This window comes from Herpailurus yagouaroundi, unplaced genomic scaffold (genome assembly GCF_014898765.1).
Source record: "Herpailurus yagouaroundi ecotype Mexico unplaced genomic scaffold, PumYag 250, whole genome shotgun sequence".
Lineage (NCBI taxonomy): Eukaryota > Metazoa > Chordata > Mammalia > Carnivora > Felidae > Herpailurus > Herpailurus yagouaroundi.
The window spans coordinates 25,991,504-26,009,463 of record NW_024412467.1 but is presented as its reverse complement, the minus strand read 5'-3'; the positions used below and the strand labels follow the sequence as shown (position 1 = coordinate 26,009,463).

At 34.5% G+C, this 17,960-nt stretch overlaps 1 protein-coding gene across 1 annotated transcript in view; it reads right to left on the bottom strand.

Moving 5' to 3' along the window:
* The window catches only part of EXOC2 (exocyst complex component 2), a 277,362-nt gene that overhangs the window by 160,067 nt on the left and 99,335 nt on the right, over nucleotides 1-17,960 (bottom strand). The window contains exons 9-12 of the mRNA XM_040460631.1: nucleotides 16,666-16,811; nucleotides 16,450-16,531; nucleotides 15,598-15,700; nucleotides 9,821-9,939 (exon numbers count right to left, since the gene is read on the bottom strand). Of these exons, the coding sequence (XP_040316565.1) occupies nucleotides 9,821-9,939; nucleotides 15,598-15,700; nucleotides 16,450-16,531; nucleotides 16,666-16,811 (450 nt within the window). The remainder of the gene's footprint in view (nucleotides 1-9,820; nucleotides 9,940-15,597; nucleotides 15,701-16,449; nucleotides 16,532-16,665; nucleotides 16,812-17,960) is intronic.

The following is a 17,960-nucleotide window of genomic DNA, read 5'->3' as shown; positions in this document are numbered from 1 at the left end:
AATATTTATTTAACAGACTATACAACATAAAGGGCAGAAGAGTCCTTTCTTAAGGGAAGCCTGCAGATGTGGAACCAGGTGAATAAGTTTACTATATTTTCTCATCCTTCGTGCCTCCTGCAGCAAGTTTTCTCACAGTCTACAATAGTGTGGAGAACACTGATCTATAGCCCCCGGAATCTCAGAAGGGCGGCTGACTTCCTTACCGCCCTTAAACACCTTTGAACACATTTTCCTGCGCACAGCGGGCCCTTGTCCTGCACTGCAGCCCGACCACCCACTGTTGCTTGTTGACCAAACACACGGGCCAGGAGCCTCCACAGACACAGGCAGGATAGGATTCCTTTCAAGCACACCACACAGAAGAATTTCAATGCCAAATCTGGAGGGGGTGGGGGGGGGGGGGAGAGTAGGGGGTGGTGGTTATATCAAGACAGAATTAGAAATTCCTCACGAATTAGACCTGTGTCAACAGATAAAAATGTTCTTTTTGATCTTACTGTGTCTCTATATTTAAAGTTGCTACAGGGGCATTTCCTTAATTTAAAGAGGATCATTTCATCTAAATTAAATGAAGGGAAACATATTTAACATACTCTTTGTTAACCTCACTTTACTTTCTTGGGTGTCACAACTGTCCTAAGCAGGTTCCAGGCAAAAATTCTGGTGTACTTTAACATCATTCAAAACAGTAGGTAAAACAGTAGAATCTATTTTAAAAGCAAAACTAGAAGTGTGAATTTTGAATAAGTATTTATTAGCTAACATTAGCTATGTAAACAAGAACCAGATATTTGAAATAAGCTAGAAAGGTGAATAAACAAAATAAAATTATTTATGCTTTTATGAAAATACTTATATTTTTTAGGGGCGCTTGGGTGGCTCAACCAGTTGAGTGTCCGACTTCGGCCCAGGTCATGATCCCGCTCTTCGTGGGTTGGAACCCTGCGTCAGGCTCTGTGCTGACAGGCTCAGAGCCTGAAGCCTCCTTCAGATTCTGGGTCTCCCTCAATCTCTCTGCCCCTCCCCCACTCTGTCTATCTCCCAAAAATAAATAAACATTTAAAAAAATATTTAAATAAAAAAATAAATAAGTACTATATTTTTTGTAATTTTTTATAGATCTAAATAGAAAAAACATGCTCAGAATATATAAGCAATAGAATTATTACAAAATGACATAACACAAAATATTTGTAATGAATATTTTAAAATTACCAGTTAATGCTAGCATTCAATGTGTGCTTGACACGCACTGTCAAAATTTTTTTTCTCTCTTAAGGATAGGGGGACATGAATTAGACATGAAATGGCTCCCAGCTGCAAGATGTCTTCTTCCAGATGTACAGTAAGCCAAGACAGTAGAAAAGAACCAGCTGCTAGGATAACAAATTTAAAAAAAGGTCCTTTTGACATAAGCCTTATTGGCCTGTCTTAACAAAGATGGATCACTCATTCATTGTAAGGTGAATGGAATCTAGTATAAAATAGAAGAAACAAGTAAAAAGAACTTAATCCAACTCTTTCCTATGATGTTTAACAGCTGTTATTTTACTATGCAAATCTACAAACAAATGCTATGTTATTCAAAACAGTAAATCAAATTCTCAAGTCCTAAGTTACTGACTTTAAAACACTACTTAAATTACTAGTATTAATTACTACTCTTAATTTTAATTTGGTAGCTAAAATTCTCTTTTCAAATTAGATTTAAAAACAAATCTACAGTCATTATATAAAAACCTGCTGATCTGCATTCAGGTAGTGAATACTGCTTATATAAACTTACACTTATTACAAACAACAGGGATGACTTCTAATAGTATGCCTTGTAAATCTAATTCATGGCACCCTGAACATACTTGGGTTTTTCCCTTTCTGTAAAAAAGGACAAAGGGGAAAAGAAAATCAGACCACCACACTGCTGAATAGAGTTTTTTTATAACAGTCCTAAACTGGTACCTCTACTTCTCTCTCTTGAATCTGCCTTATTCTATATATCCCTTGTAGCTTATAAATCTCAAAGCAAATGACTAAAATCCCATTAGAAGCATTTAATCTTCTAGAGCCAATTAAAAAAATCCTCTAGTCACAACAACAACAACAAAAAACAAGGCTACAGATAAAGCTGGGGTTGTATAACCTACATCAGAAGGGATTTAGGAAGAGCAGGTAGATCAAATCAAAATCTTCTATCTGTAGCTGCTGTTGTGCCTTTCCTTTTTTTTCTTTTTAAATAAACTTCTATTTTTCTAGATTCATACTGTTATGATCAAAATTCAGGAAAGAAATTATTTTTTAAATCTCCAGAAAATAAATTTCATAAAGAACCATCCTTAGGTACAACCTCATTGTAACAAATTAAAAAAATTATAATTTTATTAAAATATTTAATATATGTATAACAATATTACTATATATTGTTATGTATATAATATATATTGTTAAATATATAACATTTAATGCATGTATAATAATAAAAAGACACATTTTTACTGTCTTTTAACTATGGAAATATTTTTGTAGTTCTATAGAAAATATGATTAATCTGCTGCCTATTCCCTATAGAGGTTGCAATTTAATCAAGAGTACAGGAAATTTACCTAACCCTTCATTATAAAAATACCAGAATTATATTTATTAACTCCACTAATTAAAAGTGTGTATGTATACATATACATACACACATATACATACACATACATATATATATGTATGTATACATACACACACACACATACACATGTATAAATTATGTACACAAAGTTCATAGGTGCACTTTTTAAATATCAAGAAAAATAGTTTAGTTATACTCTGCAAATTCAGAAAATTGAACATAAGTTTTAAAAAATATTTTATGCATGTTATTTTTAAAATTCTTTTATTAAAAAAATTTTTAACATTTATTTTTGAGAGACAGAGTACAAGTGGGGGAGGGGCAGAGAGACAGGGAGACACAGAATCTGAAACAGGCTCCAGACTCTGAGCTGTCAGCACAGAGACTGACACAGGGCCCGAACTCGTGAACTGCAAGATCATAACCTCAGCCAAAGTGGGATGCTCAACCAACTGAGCAACCCAGCTGCCCCTATGCATGTTATTTCATAAACTGGAAAATACAGCCTTTTATATCTTAAGATCATCAGATAAACATAAATATTTTTATTTCAGCAAGTAATCAATAATCTGCTCAGTGTTTGAAAAAATTAAGAGTAGATATTTAGCACAGCCTCTATTAATACTTTTTCTTCCATAATAGATACACACCGTGATGATTCAGAATAAACCTTTCAAGTATGACATATCATCTCAAAGTTTTCAAAGAGAACCTGAGCCACATATAAATGTATTTTCTTCTGTTGTGTGACTATTTTAAAGAATCTGCTGCTTACTTAAGCTATTGCTCCTATTCTAAATGCCCCTGATTATGCCCATACTCAAATACGTCCTTTGGGCGAAGTCCTAATTAAATACATACCTGAAAGAAGGGAATAATTACTCTATGAGTAGGCTGATACCCTTCCCCTTGAGTTATTAGATATCGCCAGCATATATTTTAAGAGTTAAATTCATTTTCAGAACAAAGAAAAAAACACCTTTGAAGGCTACCTTTAAAAATCCTGTTTGAGAATGTCAGTAGGGGGCAAACCAAAGGCTTTTCCTGACAGGAAACCTGAAGACTTAGTCTAATTTTGGACCTGTTTCACAGGAATTTTAACAGAGGAATGACACTTCTTATAAGGTGGTAAAAGTTTTCTGTACAACAATTCAGGACATAAAGCTGCTGTGAATGCAGGGGAACAGTAGCAAAATGGTTAAACAGTTTAGGCTGGGGGGAAAAAAAAACAATCAAACTCTTCCTTTAGTATTTAAGCTAGGATGAGTTTTTAAAATATTAATCTTTATGCCTATTCCCTATATTTTTTCCCCTGTGTCTCCCCTTAGAAAAGCCAAAAGTCACATTTGCACTATAGAGGTAGGTCATAGAAAAGCAATGAAGAATATTTGGGGATAAATGTCAAAGCATGTTTAAGGTACAATGGTAATCTCTTGTTCTGTGTGTTTATAATCTGGAAGACACCATCCACTAAGTCCAGCCTATGTTATTACTATAAAAATAAGAATTCAGAGAAAGGTCTAATGCAGTGTCCATAAGAATATCAATATTATGACCTAGCTCTGCTAACAAAAGAATAGCTCTGCTATACAAAAGAATCCTTGGAAAAAGGTGGCTTTTTTAATATAGGATTGCTGTCTCTGAAAATCTATCACCATCTTTGCTTATGAAATTTTCTCTGAAGACCACAAGACTATATATTATTAACATTTTTTTCCTTAAACCACTATGGAAAGGCTTTAAGACTTGAAAAAAAAATTATGTTATATTTCTTAAATTAATGCATAAAGACCAACTTAAAAAGACATTAAGAAACCTTTTCCTGTCTGAAAAACGTATAGTCTATCTATTTAAAATTGTATTTTATTTCACAGGACTGTCTCCGTTCTTGACTACTGTTCTTTGCCTAGGGGTTTAAACAATTACAACCATTTATCTTATCCAGTATTGAAAGTCAAAGTACAGATATTATAATAGAGGAACTTACAATTCATTCTTTAGATTTAGAATGCAATAAGGTTTCATTTTGAAAACAGTATGCTGAGAATACCTGAATAAAAGCAATGAAACTTCATAATGAAGTGCCAGATGAAATAAAGGCACTGTCATCATGATCATCATGTTCAGAAATCCTGTTTGATGAAATATTTGCTCCTACAATAGAATACAGAGAACCTGCTGTCCTACCTCACTGGTCCAGAAGGAGTAGAGTCTGGTGGAATGGGGAGAAATCTGAACTGCTCACTACTTCCACCCCTATTCAGGACAAGGGGAAGCTGGGTTGTCACTCTCTGAGATACCGCCTTCACATGCACAATAGACATAAAGTCATCAATTGAACTAGACACTATCCCAGGTTTTTTACATTTCTAAAATGACATAACAATGAGAAGATAGCCAATAAAAAATCCAAATGATATTTAGGAGACCTCCCCCATATTACCTTACACTTATATATTTAGACACTCAAATATCAACTGAGAGTACATCATGAACAAAGAGCTTATTCCCAGCACACTTCTAATTAAGACATATATTTTATATAAACACATCCACACATACATACACCTATACTATATATGATTACATCATCTGTGTGAAAGTAGTAAATGTGTATTATGTGTATATAAGAGCTAACATGTGTCCAATGACATATACATGCATTAATGAGAGCAACCAGAACAGAAATGGGTCTGTGGGCCATATTTTACTAATGGCTAGTTTTTCCATTTTAGGAAACACATGTTCAGTCTATATCTATGCCACATTTCATGTCCTTTGCCTTTGCATTGAGTGTAAGTTAAAAAGGTAGGGTAAGAGTGTACTTAGATACATCAAACTGATTCTGAATTTTGAAGACTAAATATTTGATATTAAGAAATTATTAATAACTTTTAAGTAATCATAATGGTGTTTTGGTTACAGTTTTAAAAAGAATTTTTATCTCTGAAACTTACATACTGAAATAATTATGAATGAATATGACCTGCTTCAAAAATAATTCAGGGGGCGCCTGGGTGGCGCAGTCAGTTGAGCGTCCGACTTCAGCCAGGTCACGATCTCGCATTCCGTGAGTTTGAGCCCCGTGTCAGGCTCTGGGCTGATGGCTCAGGGCCTGGAGCCTGTTTCCGATTCTGTGTCTCCCTCTCTCTCTGCCCCTCCCCCGTTCATGCTCTGTCTCTCTCTGTCCCAAAAAAAATAAATAAACGTTGAAAAAAAAAAAATTCAGGGTGAGGGGAGGTAAAAAACAGGTAAGAGTACAGATACAGTAAGACTGGCTATGAATTGATAACTGCTGAAACTAGGTTAGGTACATTGGAGGTTATTTTATCACACTTTCTGCTTTTAAGTATGTTTGGAATTCTGCAAATAAAATCATAAAAACTCATCCTGATATGAGCTCAAGGAACACATCAATTTTCCAAGTAAAAGGCTCTTCCGTGTTAGGATTATCTATGTTGTTTTTATTAGTCGTATTTGCTGACAATAAAAGAGGGCAGTTAAGGGGCACCTAGGTGGCTCAGTCAGTTAAGCAACCGACTCCGACTTAGGTCATGATCTTGTCATTCATGGGTTTGAGTCCTGCATCAGGCTCTGTGCTGACAGCTCAGAGCCTGGAACCTGCTTCAGAGTCTGTCTCCCTCTCTGCCCTTCCCTGGCTCATGCTGTTTCTCTCAAAAAAAAGAGTGCAGTTAAGCATGTTCTTTTGAAAGAGAAAAATTAAAATATAACCTATAAATATGTGACTAATAATATATTTAGGAAATTTATCTTGTATGGTTATAAAATCTGTGGAGTAAGTTATAAATTGTTATGTTTTTACTTCCTAATCAAAAAGACCAACTTATGAAAATAAATTTAGATAGAGCTCATCACTAACAAATGGATCTATTTAACGTACATTCTTTTCATTATTTCATGAGTACAAGTGATGAGCAAGTTCTGCAATAACTTTGGTCAGTGAATTTAAAAGGTACAGCTCCAGCTACACATAAGCTATCATCATTTTTTTTCAGACATACTGATTTTAACCAGTTCTAGATAAATACATATGGTGATACATAACATCAAGATGACAGGAAAGGAATCCATCAGGTAAAAGTGTGTCTCCATTTATCTTAAAGAAAGATTCAGACCTTTAGCAATGGAATACTGGTTATCAGATATTTCAGGTATGGACATAACAATATGTGTTATTAGGTGTTCAGATAAGTGAAATTTCATGGTACATTTCCAATTTCAAATAGTCTACATGTTGTCTTTATAAATTACACATATCCCAAAAATTCAAATATTTTCATAACCAAATTACACAATCAGATGTCTCTTATAAGTAGGAAAATCCTTAGTTAGACCACATATCCTCTTTGAATCTGGAGATATATGTTAATCACTGTTACCTATTAACCATTTAGTGGATTGGGGAATAGTGTGACAATACTGAGCACCTCCTAGGAATCTGGGCTAATCTACACTTCTTTATCTGGATAACTGATATTTATCATTTAGACTCAATGGAAATATCATCTCCTTTAGAAAACTTCCTTGGACCTCCCCCTCAATAGACTGAAGTAGAATTTTATACTCCCTACTTTGTGATGTTTTTCACAATTATATATGTGGCTTTTAAAAATATATATCTCTCCCACTAGGCTACAAGCTCTAAGAGGTCAGAGACCATGTCGCCTTGCTCACCACTGTACTTCCAGTCCCTAGCACAGCATGTAGTGCACAGATTCAATCCAGGCTATTCCTGAATCATCTGAGAGCATTAAAAAAAAAAAAATACTGATGCCTAGACTTAGAGATTCTAAAATAATCAGTAGGAATAAAGTAGAGGTCAGGAATTGACAGTCTTTAAAAAGATCCAGGGAATTCTGATGGGAAGTCAATGTTGAAAGTTCTGGCTAATAAAGTACACCCAATAAACAAATGTGTAAGGCCTTTTAAATATCCCTAAAGACTACATACAGACTGTGTATATAATTTGAGGTCATTTTTACCTGCTAAAACTTTAAAGTAATTAATGACATTAATAGGAATTTTCATGTGGCATCAATAAGGAGATATCTGGGTTTTCCTAAATACCTAGAATAAAACAAAATTACAGCTGGGAAGTACTCAAAACCAAGCCAAGTAATTCATGACAAAATGATGCTATAAACAAATAATTGTGACCTCTCCATTATACTTCCTTCTGTTAGAGGACTGTTTTTATGTTACTTCACTTATTCCTCCTGGAAACCTTGCCATGTAAGTATCACGATGTCTCATTTATTTTTACATTTATATAATCTATTTGGCATCTCATGCCACTGAAACTACATTTACCAAGGTCACCAACAATAGCCTCAGTGCTAAATCTAAAAGACATCTTTTCATCTTATTCTTCATCTTAAAACAACTTGCTGATCACTCCTCTGTGATGTCATGACATTAAACGCCCTGCTTTCCTCCTACCCCAGCAGACCACTCCTTCTTTGTCTCTTCTATCAGCCCTGTAAATATTGTGTCCCAGATTTCTGCCTGAAATTTTCTCCTTTTTAACTCTTCTTGGGTGAATGCATCAACTCCCAGGGACCATCTACACACAGATCACATCCAAATCTCTTGTTCTGTAAATCCGAACTACCTATTGGATATCTTCCCTTGTATGTCAGACAACTCCAAATCAATCTTCCCAAACAAAAGAAAAAAAAATAAGTTTTTTCTTCTATGGTCCCCAACTCAATGGTGCCATCGTCCTAACTAGCTGTTGAAATCAGATATCTGGGAGTCACCTTTGACCCCTTCTTCTTCCTCATTCTTCAATCACCAAGTCTTATCACTTCCAGTTTCTGAACACCTCTTGTATCTCTTTCTCCATATCCACCACGTCCATGTGAGGCAAGATGCCTGAATCAATGTAGCAGCCTCATAACGAGCTTTGCTGTTCAGTCTTGCTCCCTCTCATCCATTCACTACATGGAAGCCAAAGGAGTCTTTCAAATACTAAGTCTCAGTGGGTCTTTCCCCTGCTTCAGATTTCAGACCTGTAACTGTCAGCCCAATGTCCTCTAGATCAAGTCCAAACCCCTTGAAGTGGCTAACAAGGTCCATATAAGCCTTGGCACCTCCTAACTCTGGCCTCTACTCTTGCCATTTTGATTGGGCACTAAGCTCCAGCCACAGAGAATTCACTGGCCATCTCTTGCTTGAAGTCCTGTGCACATTCTGTTTTTTATTCCTGGAGTGGTCTTTCCTCTTCTCCTCCTCTATTTCAACTGGCCCATACATATATCATTCCGATCTCCAAACAAGTGTTATTTCCTTCAGATTTTGGAATGTCACTGTGACCTCAAAACTCTGATTTGAATGCTGTTCTTAAGTGCTACTACCATGGCACTAGGAACTTCCCGGGCTTAGAAAGTAACACTGTATTCTACTAGTCCTTTCTACTTTCCCTGTCCATAGCCCCCTGCTATTTTATAAGTCTCATGTGAGCCAGGCCCCTGTCTGCCACACTGACTGTTATATCCTTAGTACCCAATAGTGGCCAACACACAGCAGGAACTGAATATATCCAATATCTGTGGAATGATAGAATTATACAAATAAAAGTTGATAAACCTGAATGTGAATGCAGCTGTGACTTCTTCCTTTAAAATTTACCTCAGGGCCTTTGTAAATGTTTCTTTTTCTCAGAAAAAAAATGGCCATCTAACGTATTCTCCTCCGTTCTCCTCCCGCACAATATTATGATTTTTCTTTATATTACTTGTCAATAATTTCATCTTTTGTTAGTTTAACACCATCTGTACTTGGCATAGTACTTGGCACATAGCGGAGCTCAACGTATATTTGATGAATAGTGAGTGGACTCCTACCATTTATTAAAGACTAATATTTCTACAATAACATGTTGCTTCCCATAAAAGTTTAACTATTCCTGAAACCAAACCTTTGTCAACACTGGGTGCCAACCATAAAATAGGCATAATCAAGAATTTTCTCCCTTCCCTCCCATTTTGTTAATCACTCAGGTATAATGCTAAACCAGGAGCAAAACCAAAACTAAACCAAAACAAGACAAAAACCAGGCACAAATATCAAGAAAATTAATCATTCCCTTAATCATTAAGCATTTCCAAATATTAAACTGACAATAAGGAATGGCATGACAATAAGGAATGGCATAATGCACCAGAAGAGAAGCAGACTTGCCTTTCAAATCTTGTATATAGCCCTCTTTGCAGCTGTGCATGAGCTGAAGGATCCATCTGTGTTGGGCACCAATACATTGCCAAGCAGGGTCACCTGGTGCATGAAGGTCAGACAGGTACCTGAAAAAACAAGGCCAAGTTTAACCAAGTAGGCTTCCTCTGTACAGCCATAAATAAGGATAAAGGAAAGCTAGCATTTTTCTTTTAAGTCATTACTTATTTTAAGAAAACCTGAAAATTTATAAGGGGGGCCCAGGTGGCTCAGTCGGTTAAGCATCTGACTTTGGCTCAGGTCATGATCTCACAGTTTTTGAGTTCACATGCCACATCTGGCTCTACTGACAGAGTGGAGTTGTCTTTGGATTCTCTGTCTCCCTCTCTCTCTCTCTCTCTGACCCTACCCAGTTCATGCTCGCTCTCAAAAATAAACACAAAAAAAAAAAAAAAAAAAAAAAAGAAAGAAAAAAAAAACCCTAAAATTTTATCAAATGGTAAAAGCACCTGTTAACATTAGTCTTCAAAATTTTTAAGTTTGTTTGTTTGTTTATTGAGAGAGAGAGAGAGTGAGAGAGAGAGAGAGGAGCAGAGAGAGAATCCCGAGCAGGCTCTGCACCATCAGCACAGAGCTCGAGTGGGGCTCAAACTCACGAACCACGAGCCAAAACATGACCTGAGCCTTGGACGCTTAACCAACTGAGTCACCCAGGAACTCTTTTAATAGTTCATTCTAAATAAAATATATTCAAATTTCTTTTCATGCAAAAATAAACAATAAAACTGTATTTTTTAAAAATTAGGACTTTATACAAAAACAACCGAGAAGACAAATTTACAGCTTGAAATAATCCTAAAACCTTAGAACTTAAATTTATATTTATATTTAATTCACAGAGTGTTTCCATACTTAGTTCTCAACCATTATAGAAAACACAAGTGGGAGCCAGCAGAGGACACCTAGTGAATATTCTTTTGATTTCAATTGCTTTTTTATTCCTTTCTGTTCTGAAACATGGCCTCTAGATGGCAGTGTGACACCATTTTCTATACATCCTAATAGGCTATTTTATTACATGAAGAGATTCGGTGACAATAAACACTTAACCTCCAAAGTCTGAACTCTACTTTCATGACTGTTTGAGAAAACACTTCTCTACAAAATGTAGTATAGATGGGCATTTTTCTTAGTTTCTAAATAGTTTCAAATATTTAACATCTTCTTTGTACAATAAAACATCCAAACCCAGAATGACAATTGAAATACATTTCATTTGAAAAATTTCTGACAAATTCCAGATTTGGCCCTCGGCTATAACAAAATATATAAACATACAGTAGTCACCCCTTATCCAAAGGGGGAATATGATCCAAGACCCTGAGTAGGATGCTTGAAACCACAGACAGTACTGAACCCTATATATATAGTATGTTTTGTCATATATGTGACAAAGTTTAACTTATAAACTGGGCACAGTAAAAGATTAACAACAATAACTGATAAAAATAGAACAATTATAACAATATACTATAATAAAAGTTATGTGAATGCAGTGTCGCTCTCTCTCAAAATATCTTACTATACTCACCTTTCTTGTGATGATGTGAAATGACAAAATGCCTACAACAGGAAATGAAGTGTGAGGAATGATGTAGGCACTGAGATGTAGCACTGAGCTACTACTGGCCTTCTGACTACACTTCAGAAGGATGATGCTTCCAGATCATAGTTGACTGCAGGTAACTGAAATCATGCAACTGAAACTGCAGACAAAGTGGGGACTACTGCAATAAGTTAAATCCAATTAAAGCAACTCCAAAAGCTGAATTTATTGTCTTGAAATTATTTTTAAACCATAAGCTAACTATTGTCTTGAGGTTAAAGAATTTTGTTCAATGATAAATTTTAATTAATGGTTACAAGCTGTGACTCTATCCTAATCACTGAGGGATACACCAGATGCTTCTCTTCCATGTTCCTCTAGTACTAGGTATTTCCTAACTCACCGATATCTCAATTAGCAGCTAATTAGAGGAGAAACATTTTGTAATAAGCAATAAATAAAATGTTGAGACATCTGACATCAATCACATTGAGGAACTATCCACCCTGACCTTCACAAGTTAATGCAGATAGCCTGGGCTCTGAGCAGAGCCTAGGATCATCCTGCAAAAGGGCCCTTTAAACAATGTAGCTCACACTGTACAGCACTGCTTCAAAGTAAGCTGAAGAGCTGGCCCTTTTCCCTCTCCTTAACCGTCTATTTACAGATTGCAAATAGGCTATGTCTGTGTTGAGAAAGGCACAAATCAATTAACAGCACCCAAAAATAAAACTACAATCTAACAAAATACATTTAGTATGGCATAAATATTTCAACATAATCTGGTTCTTCCACTCACACAAAGCTTTCTCCTCTTTTTTCATCTGGAATATAAAATGACAAATAGTACACTATGTCATTTCTTTTCAAAAAACATAATTTTATTCTTTCTTGTTGGGGATAATTTGTCTTAGCATTCTCCTTAGGTAGGTTTGTTTTGCCTCCGAATACTTCTACAATACTTTTTCCTAACACTTTCACTCATACAACATCCTCAGATTTAGTGTCAGTGGTAAATATAGGAATACTCTTTTAGGAAAGCTGCTTCCTTTTAATTTTTAAACTATTGAATAGGAATACAAAGGGTCCATTACAAGAGCTCAATACAGCAAGAGAAATCAATATGCTCCTTTGCTTAATAACTTTTAAAATTATAAGCTCCTTTAGTATGTTGCCTAGGTCCTTGCAAAATTTACTAATAATCCTTTACAGCATCTTATTAGTGGGTATTACATTAAATGTGATATAAAGATAAATGTGTTCTCTCAGAAATTCTACAGTGTTGCAGTTCAAAAGTATAATCTGTGGTAGGCTTTTCCTTGCTTACACGACTTAACTGAATACATTTCTTCTTCTCTTTTAGTAGTAAACAATAAGTACAACTAACCTTTGAAAACACAAGTTTGAACTGTGTAGGTCCACTTATACAAAGATCTTTTAAGTACTGTACCATAAATGTATTTTATCTTCCTTATGATTCTCTCAATAACGTTTCCTTTGGCTTATTTTATTGTAAGAATAGAATCTGTAACACGCAAAATGTGTTAATCGGCTATTCATGTCACTGATAAGGCTTCCAGTCAACATCAGGCTGTAAGTAGTTAAGTTTCAGGGGAGTCAAGTTATACATGGATTTTCGACTGGGCAGACGGTCGGTGCTCCAACCCCCACACTGTTTTAACACTCAACTGTATTTCATTTCAAAGATCGTTGTTTAAAACATGCCACATGTTAACTACTATTTCTTCTAAAACTGTGTATCAAAGAACACAACAGCTTTTTTAGAGGGGTAAAGAATGCTAATTATGAGCACAGCCTCAGTATTTTAAAATTAAAGAATTAAAATTTTTAGCCATATTCTAACATGATTTTTAACAATTACCAGGAATAGGATCACATTCATATGGAAAGAAGTATATATGACATAACTTTGCTTCTCACTAAAGCTACTAGAATCAAGACAAAATAAGAGTGAAAGTAATCAAAAGTTTTTAATTATACAAAATAGTGAACAAAAATGAAATACAAAAGTAATTTGATTTTTAATCACACCATGCAAAACTTCCGAATATGTAAGAGAACTAATAAAGACATGCTTTGCTGATGATAAAGCCCTCTCCATCCCCTCCTGATGTTCACAGTACCTATCATCATAGATTCCAAAGTCCAATAGATACTTGACCTGGTTGTGATGTTATTTTTCCTATTTATTAATAACTAAAAACTTAATTTAAAAAGGGGAGGATTAATTGCTCAGTGTCTTCTCAAAGCATCAAAAATAATTATTACAAAATAAGTAAACTACTTGACATTTTTGTTAACATTCTTATTCTTTTCCCCTTTTAAATGACAGGAAAAAAAGCACCTAAACAGGCCATTTAGAAAAAATCTTTTTTAACACCTACCATCTTTAAAATAATATTCAATAGATTAACTAGTTACAAGAACTACACATTATGTATATAAATGGGAATTCACTATATAAAGACACTGTACATTCAATAAGGTTTAATATATTACTATTGGCAAATTTAATAGCATAAATATAAATACAAAGCAAAATTAAGTAGCATGGTGGAACACAGACAACAAGACACTAACCAGCTGTATATCCCTGGACAAGAGGATTAACCTTCCTGGAGCTTTTCTTTACATGTAAAGGAAAAAAAAAAAAAAAAGCAGATGGAGAACTAACATATATATAGTTTATTTCTAGCTTTAGATTTCCATTATTCTACAAGCCAGAAAAATCCCCCAAATACATTCTTTCCTATATGAAGACAGCTTAGAGAAAAGCAAAGATAAGCTTTGAAATCAGACAAACAGAGGAATCCTACTGCTAGCCGTGTGCACTGAGCAAGAATGAAGTCTGAGGTTCAATTTCCTGATCTATATACAACGGGTATCAGACAAATGCCTCCACAAGGTAACTATCAGGATTAGAATTTATATACATAGTGCATCTAGCATGATGCCCAGGGGTACTACAGACTCCAGGTAGTGGCAGTAATCAATGTTAGTACTCTCTACTCCCCTGCTAAAGCCTCCTCTCCCTTTCTTCTTTAGTAACACAAATGTGCTGATAATGACAAAGGCTCATGTTGCTACTATTCTACTGAATCACCAAGAATGCAAGTCTTGAGTGTGGATCATTGTCCCCACCACCATTGCAAACACAGCAGCTTTCAGGCCAGACCTTCTTTTCATACCTGGAAATCATGTTCAATGGTCATATGGTAACAACAGCCAAATGCATAAATATATATAGTCAATCTATTATATTATAAGTACTGAATACTCTATAAACGTCACTAATTAAAGAGAGAGGGCATTAAGTTTGGAAAGTAGCTTATTCTGAGAATAAAGGCCACATTCAAAAAAAAAAGTTAATACTTTTAAATCATAGATATAATAAGTTTGTAACATATGCTTCATCTCCAAGTCCTGGTATAAACATTACATATGTATGTAATATATTTACTGCTTATGTGCCAGGTGCTGTATTAAATCCTTAAGTGCATTCTTAGATTATCTTTATAACTACCCTAAGACATAGATTGTGTTATCATGTCATCTCAGATCAAGAAACTGAAAACGGAATGCAAGTTAAGTCACCGAAAGGGAACAGCCAGTTACCACCCTGCTATAATGCTTCCTTCTAAGGCCTTCTTCTCATCATACCCTGTGGTATCCATCACTTTTCATATTCCTGCAATTTTTTAAATTTATTTATTTTTTCTTCTCAATACTAAAACCTTTCAGAATTTTCTATACCACTGAGCCACAGCCCACTCTTGTGGCATGAAGAATTTCCCACCCAGAATGTCACAGTGTTGTGCTCTAAACCAGACAAAAAGCCCCTGCCTGTGATCTCTGGGTGCCCACAGAGTGCAACACCCACACTGTCCAGCTAGGTTAGGTAAATCCTTATTGAGCAGGAGGAAGAAATGACTAAACAATGAGGCCACTTTCCCTTTCCCCAAACAAGCAGAATTTTCTTGCCCTGAATACTCCCAAATTTGTTAGTATACAAAAGAATTTTGGTGTCCTATACTGGATACCACTAAATTTCTATTTATCTTCCCTTTCACCATTTCATCAGTCTCTTAATTTCCCCCAAATGATGTATCTAGTACTATAAGGTACATGTGATTTGTCAAAATTCTTGCAAAAGGTTTACCTTATGTAACGTTTTTGGTCATGTAAAGTTGATGGTGTCTCAAGCAATTTATCCAGAAGTAATTCTCTTAAAGTTTCAATCCGTGTTTCTACTTCAGCATAATCTATTTAAAAAGGAAAGAACATATAAGATTAGAAAATGGAGACTTAAAATCAAATTATGGCAAGTAGAACAGTGATTGCCTTGGGGGATAGGGGTTGACTAAAAAGAGGCACAAGGAAACTTGCTGGGTGTGGGTTATATGGGTGTGAGCATTTTGTCAAACTCACTGACCTGTAATATGTAAGTAAGGTTTGTACATTTCATTGCATGTAAATTTACCACAATAAAAAAATGAAATTAAGTTTTCTGAGTCCTTATGGATTTCATTTAGAAATTTAATAAAGCCCTATGATATTTCTCCTAGTTGATAAGGCATTACCATAGGACATTTTAGGCTTTTCTTACTTTTTATAACTCTTGTATTAGAGATAATTTCAAAAATTGTGTTAGTTCACTTTAAGGTTAGAATTCATAAACATAATGTTTTTTCTGAAAAGAGAAGATTAAAACTAAGTTTCCATCTCTATAAAGTATCTGTAATTGATTCTTTCCAGTACAAAAGATTTTTTTAATAGCATTATGATTAACAAGCAGCACAGAATGTACAAGACTAACTTATCCTATAGCTGCGGTTGTTCATCTTTGCTACATCTTGGTAAGAAAAGCCATTTTATTTTTGAAGCAACTGTTTTACATTTTAAAAAGAGTACCATATAACAAAAATTAAAATTCAAATAACTTTCTCTGCAGAATGCATTCTACATTCTTCCTGTAAAAGTAGAAGATCTAAAAGTAATAAACAAATCTTACATTTCTTGAAAACCTGCACCTCCGTTTTCCCAAAGAGTGACTTGGCCTTTTCATAATCATTAATAACCACATCATAATCACCCTTTAAAATAAAGAAACATTTTGGAGACTGTCAGTAAAGTAGCATGAACACATTTGGTTACGACAAAAAACTATCTCAATAACTCTTTAAAATTTATGACATCATAACCATGGGTACATAAATATGTACTCTACCTTTTGGATATTCCTTTCAATATTTAGAGGAAGGTTGAAGAGAAACTTAAATCGCTGAAGCACATTGAGTGCATTTCTAGTGGAATCTGCCTTGTCCTTTCGACCTAATACTTCTTGAAATAATGTGTCCGCAGTATTACTTGCTCCTATTTTAGAAAAACCAAAAGAAGCTTAGATAAAACAAAATGTTAGGCATGTTAGGCTACTATTATAGCTTTACATTAAAACTCAACAGACTTTTTTTAAAGTTAGCTATATTGGAGATCTTTTATGGTTTGTTAAAATATATTTCCACTTTTCCTACAAAGTCTTTTTGTATATTAAAAATAACTATATTTACCAGGCCCAAATAAAATTGCTGATGTGAACCTACATTTATTTTAGCTATTCTTCCAAATTTTATAGCAATTATGGGTCCTTAGATTATTTCATTAGTTCAGATAATAGGTTAAAACACACATATACACACACATGCACATGCATGGGCATACTAGATACTAGGTACTATACTAGATAAATTCTCTGGATTTAATATCTGCATTATATGGTAATAAAACAATAAAAACATCTTTCAGGAAAGTTGTTCAAAAGAAGTATTTTAGAACTAATCCTATTTCTTGGTAAAATTATCTTCTGTTCATGCAACAGGCACAAAAATTACATAAGCAATTTAAATGACAAATTTTAACATATCATTAATGAATACTTGCTTCTTAAATCACCTAATTCAAATTATACACAAACTGGACATTATGTGTATATAATATATATATATGTGTATATAATATATATATATAAAAGTCTTCCAACTATACAAATCACTATAATGACAGAGTTGCTTATCTAAAGCAAAATTTACTATGTACAAAAATAGTTTAACTTTTTCAACTTGTGAATTATTTTTAATTAACCACAAAGAAAGGGGAGAAAAAGAGTAACTGTTTTTGGCTATTTGATCGCTGCTCATAAAAAGCTTCTACATTATCTGGTCTACTGACTATACTTTAAGCAAAGATGAAAAAATGACCTCAGTCTCACTGGGTGGCTTGCATGCCATATTCTTTAGTCCACACTGTGGGTGGCCTGATCACGTTAAAAGTTGTCTTTGTAACATAATTGTTTTATCTAAATAACGTTGAAATTCTGTTGAAATTTTAAAGACCTTATATAAAAACTTTGTCAATATAGCCATTTTCCCCACATGCTTTTAATGCAGAATGCTAAATTTCTGTAACATGAGAAAAAAATATATTCCCTTGTTCCCATCAAACCACATAATGGTGGCTAAATGAATA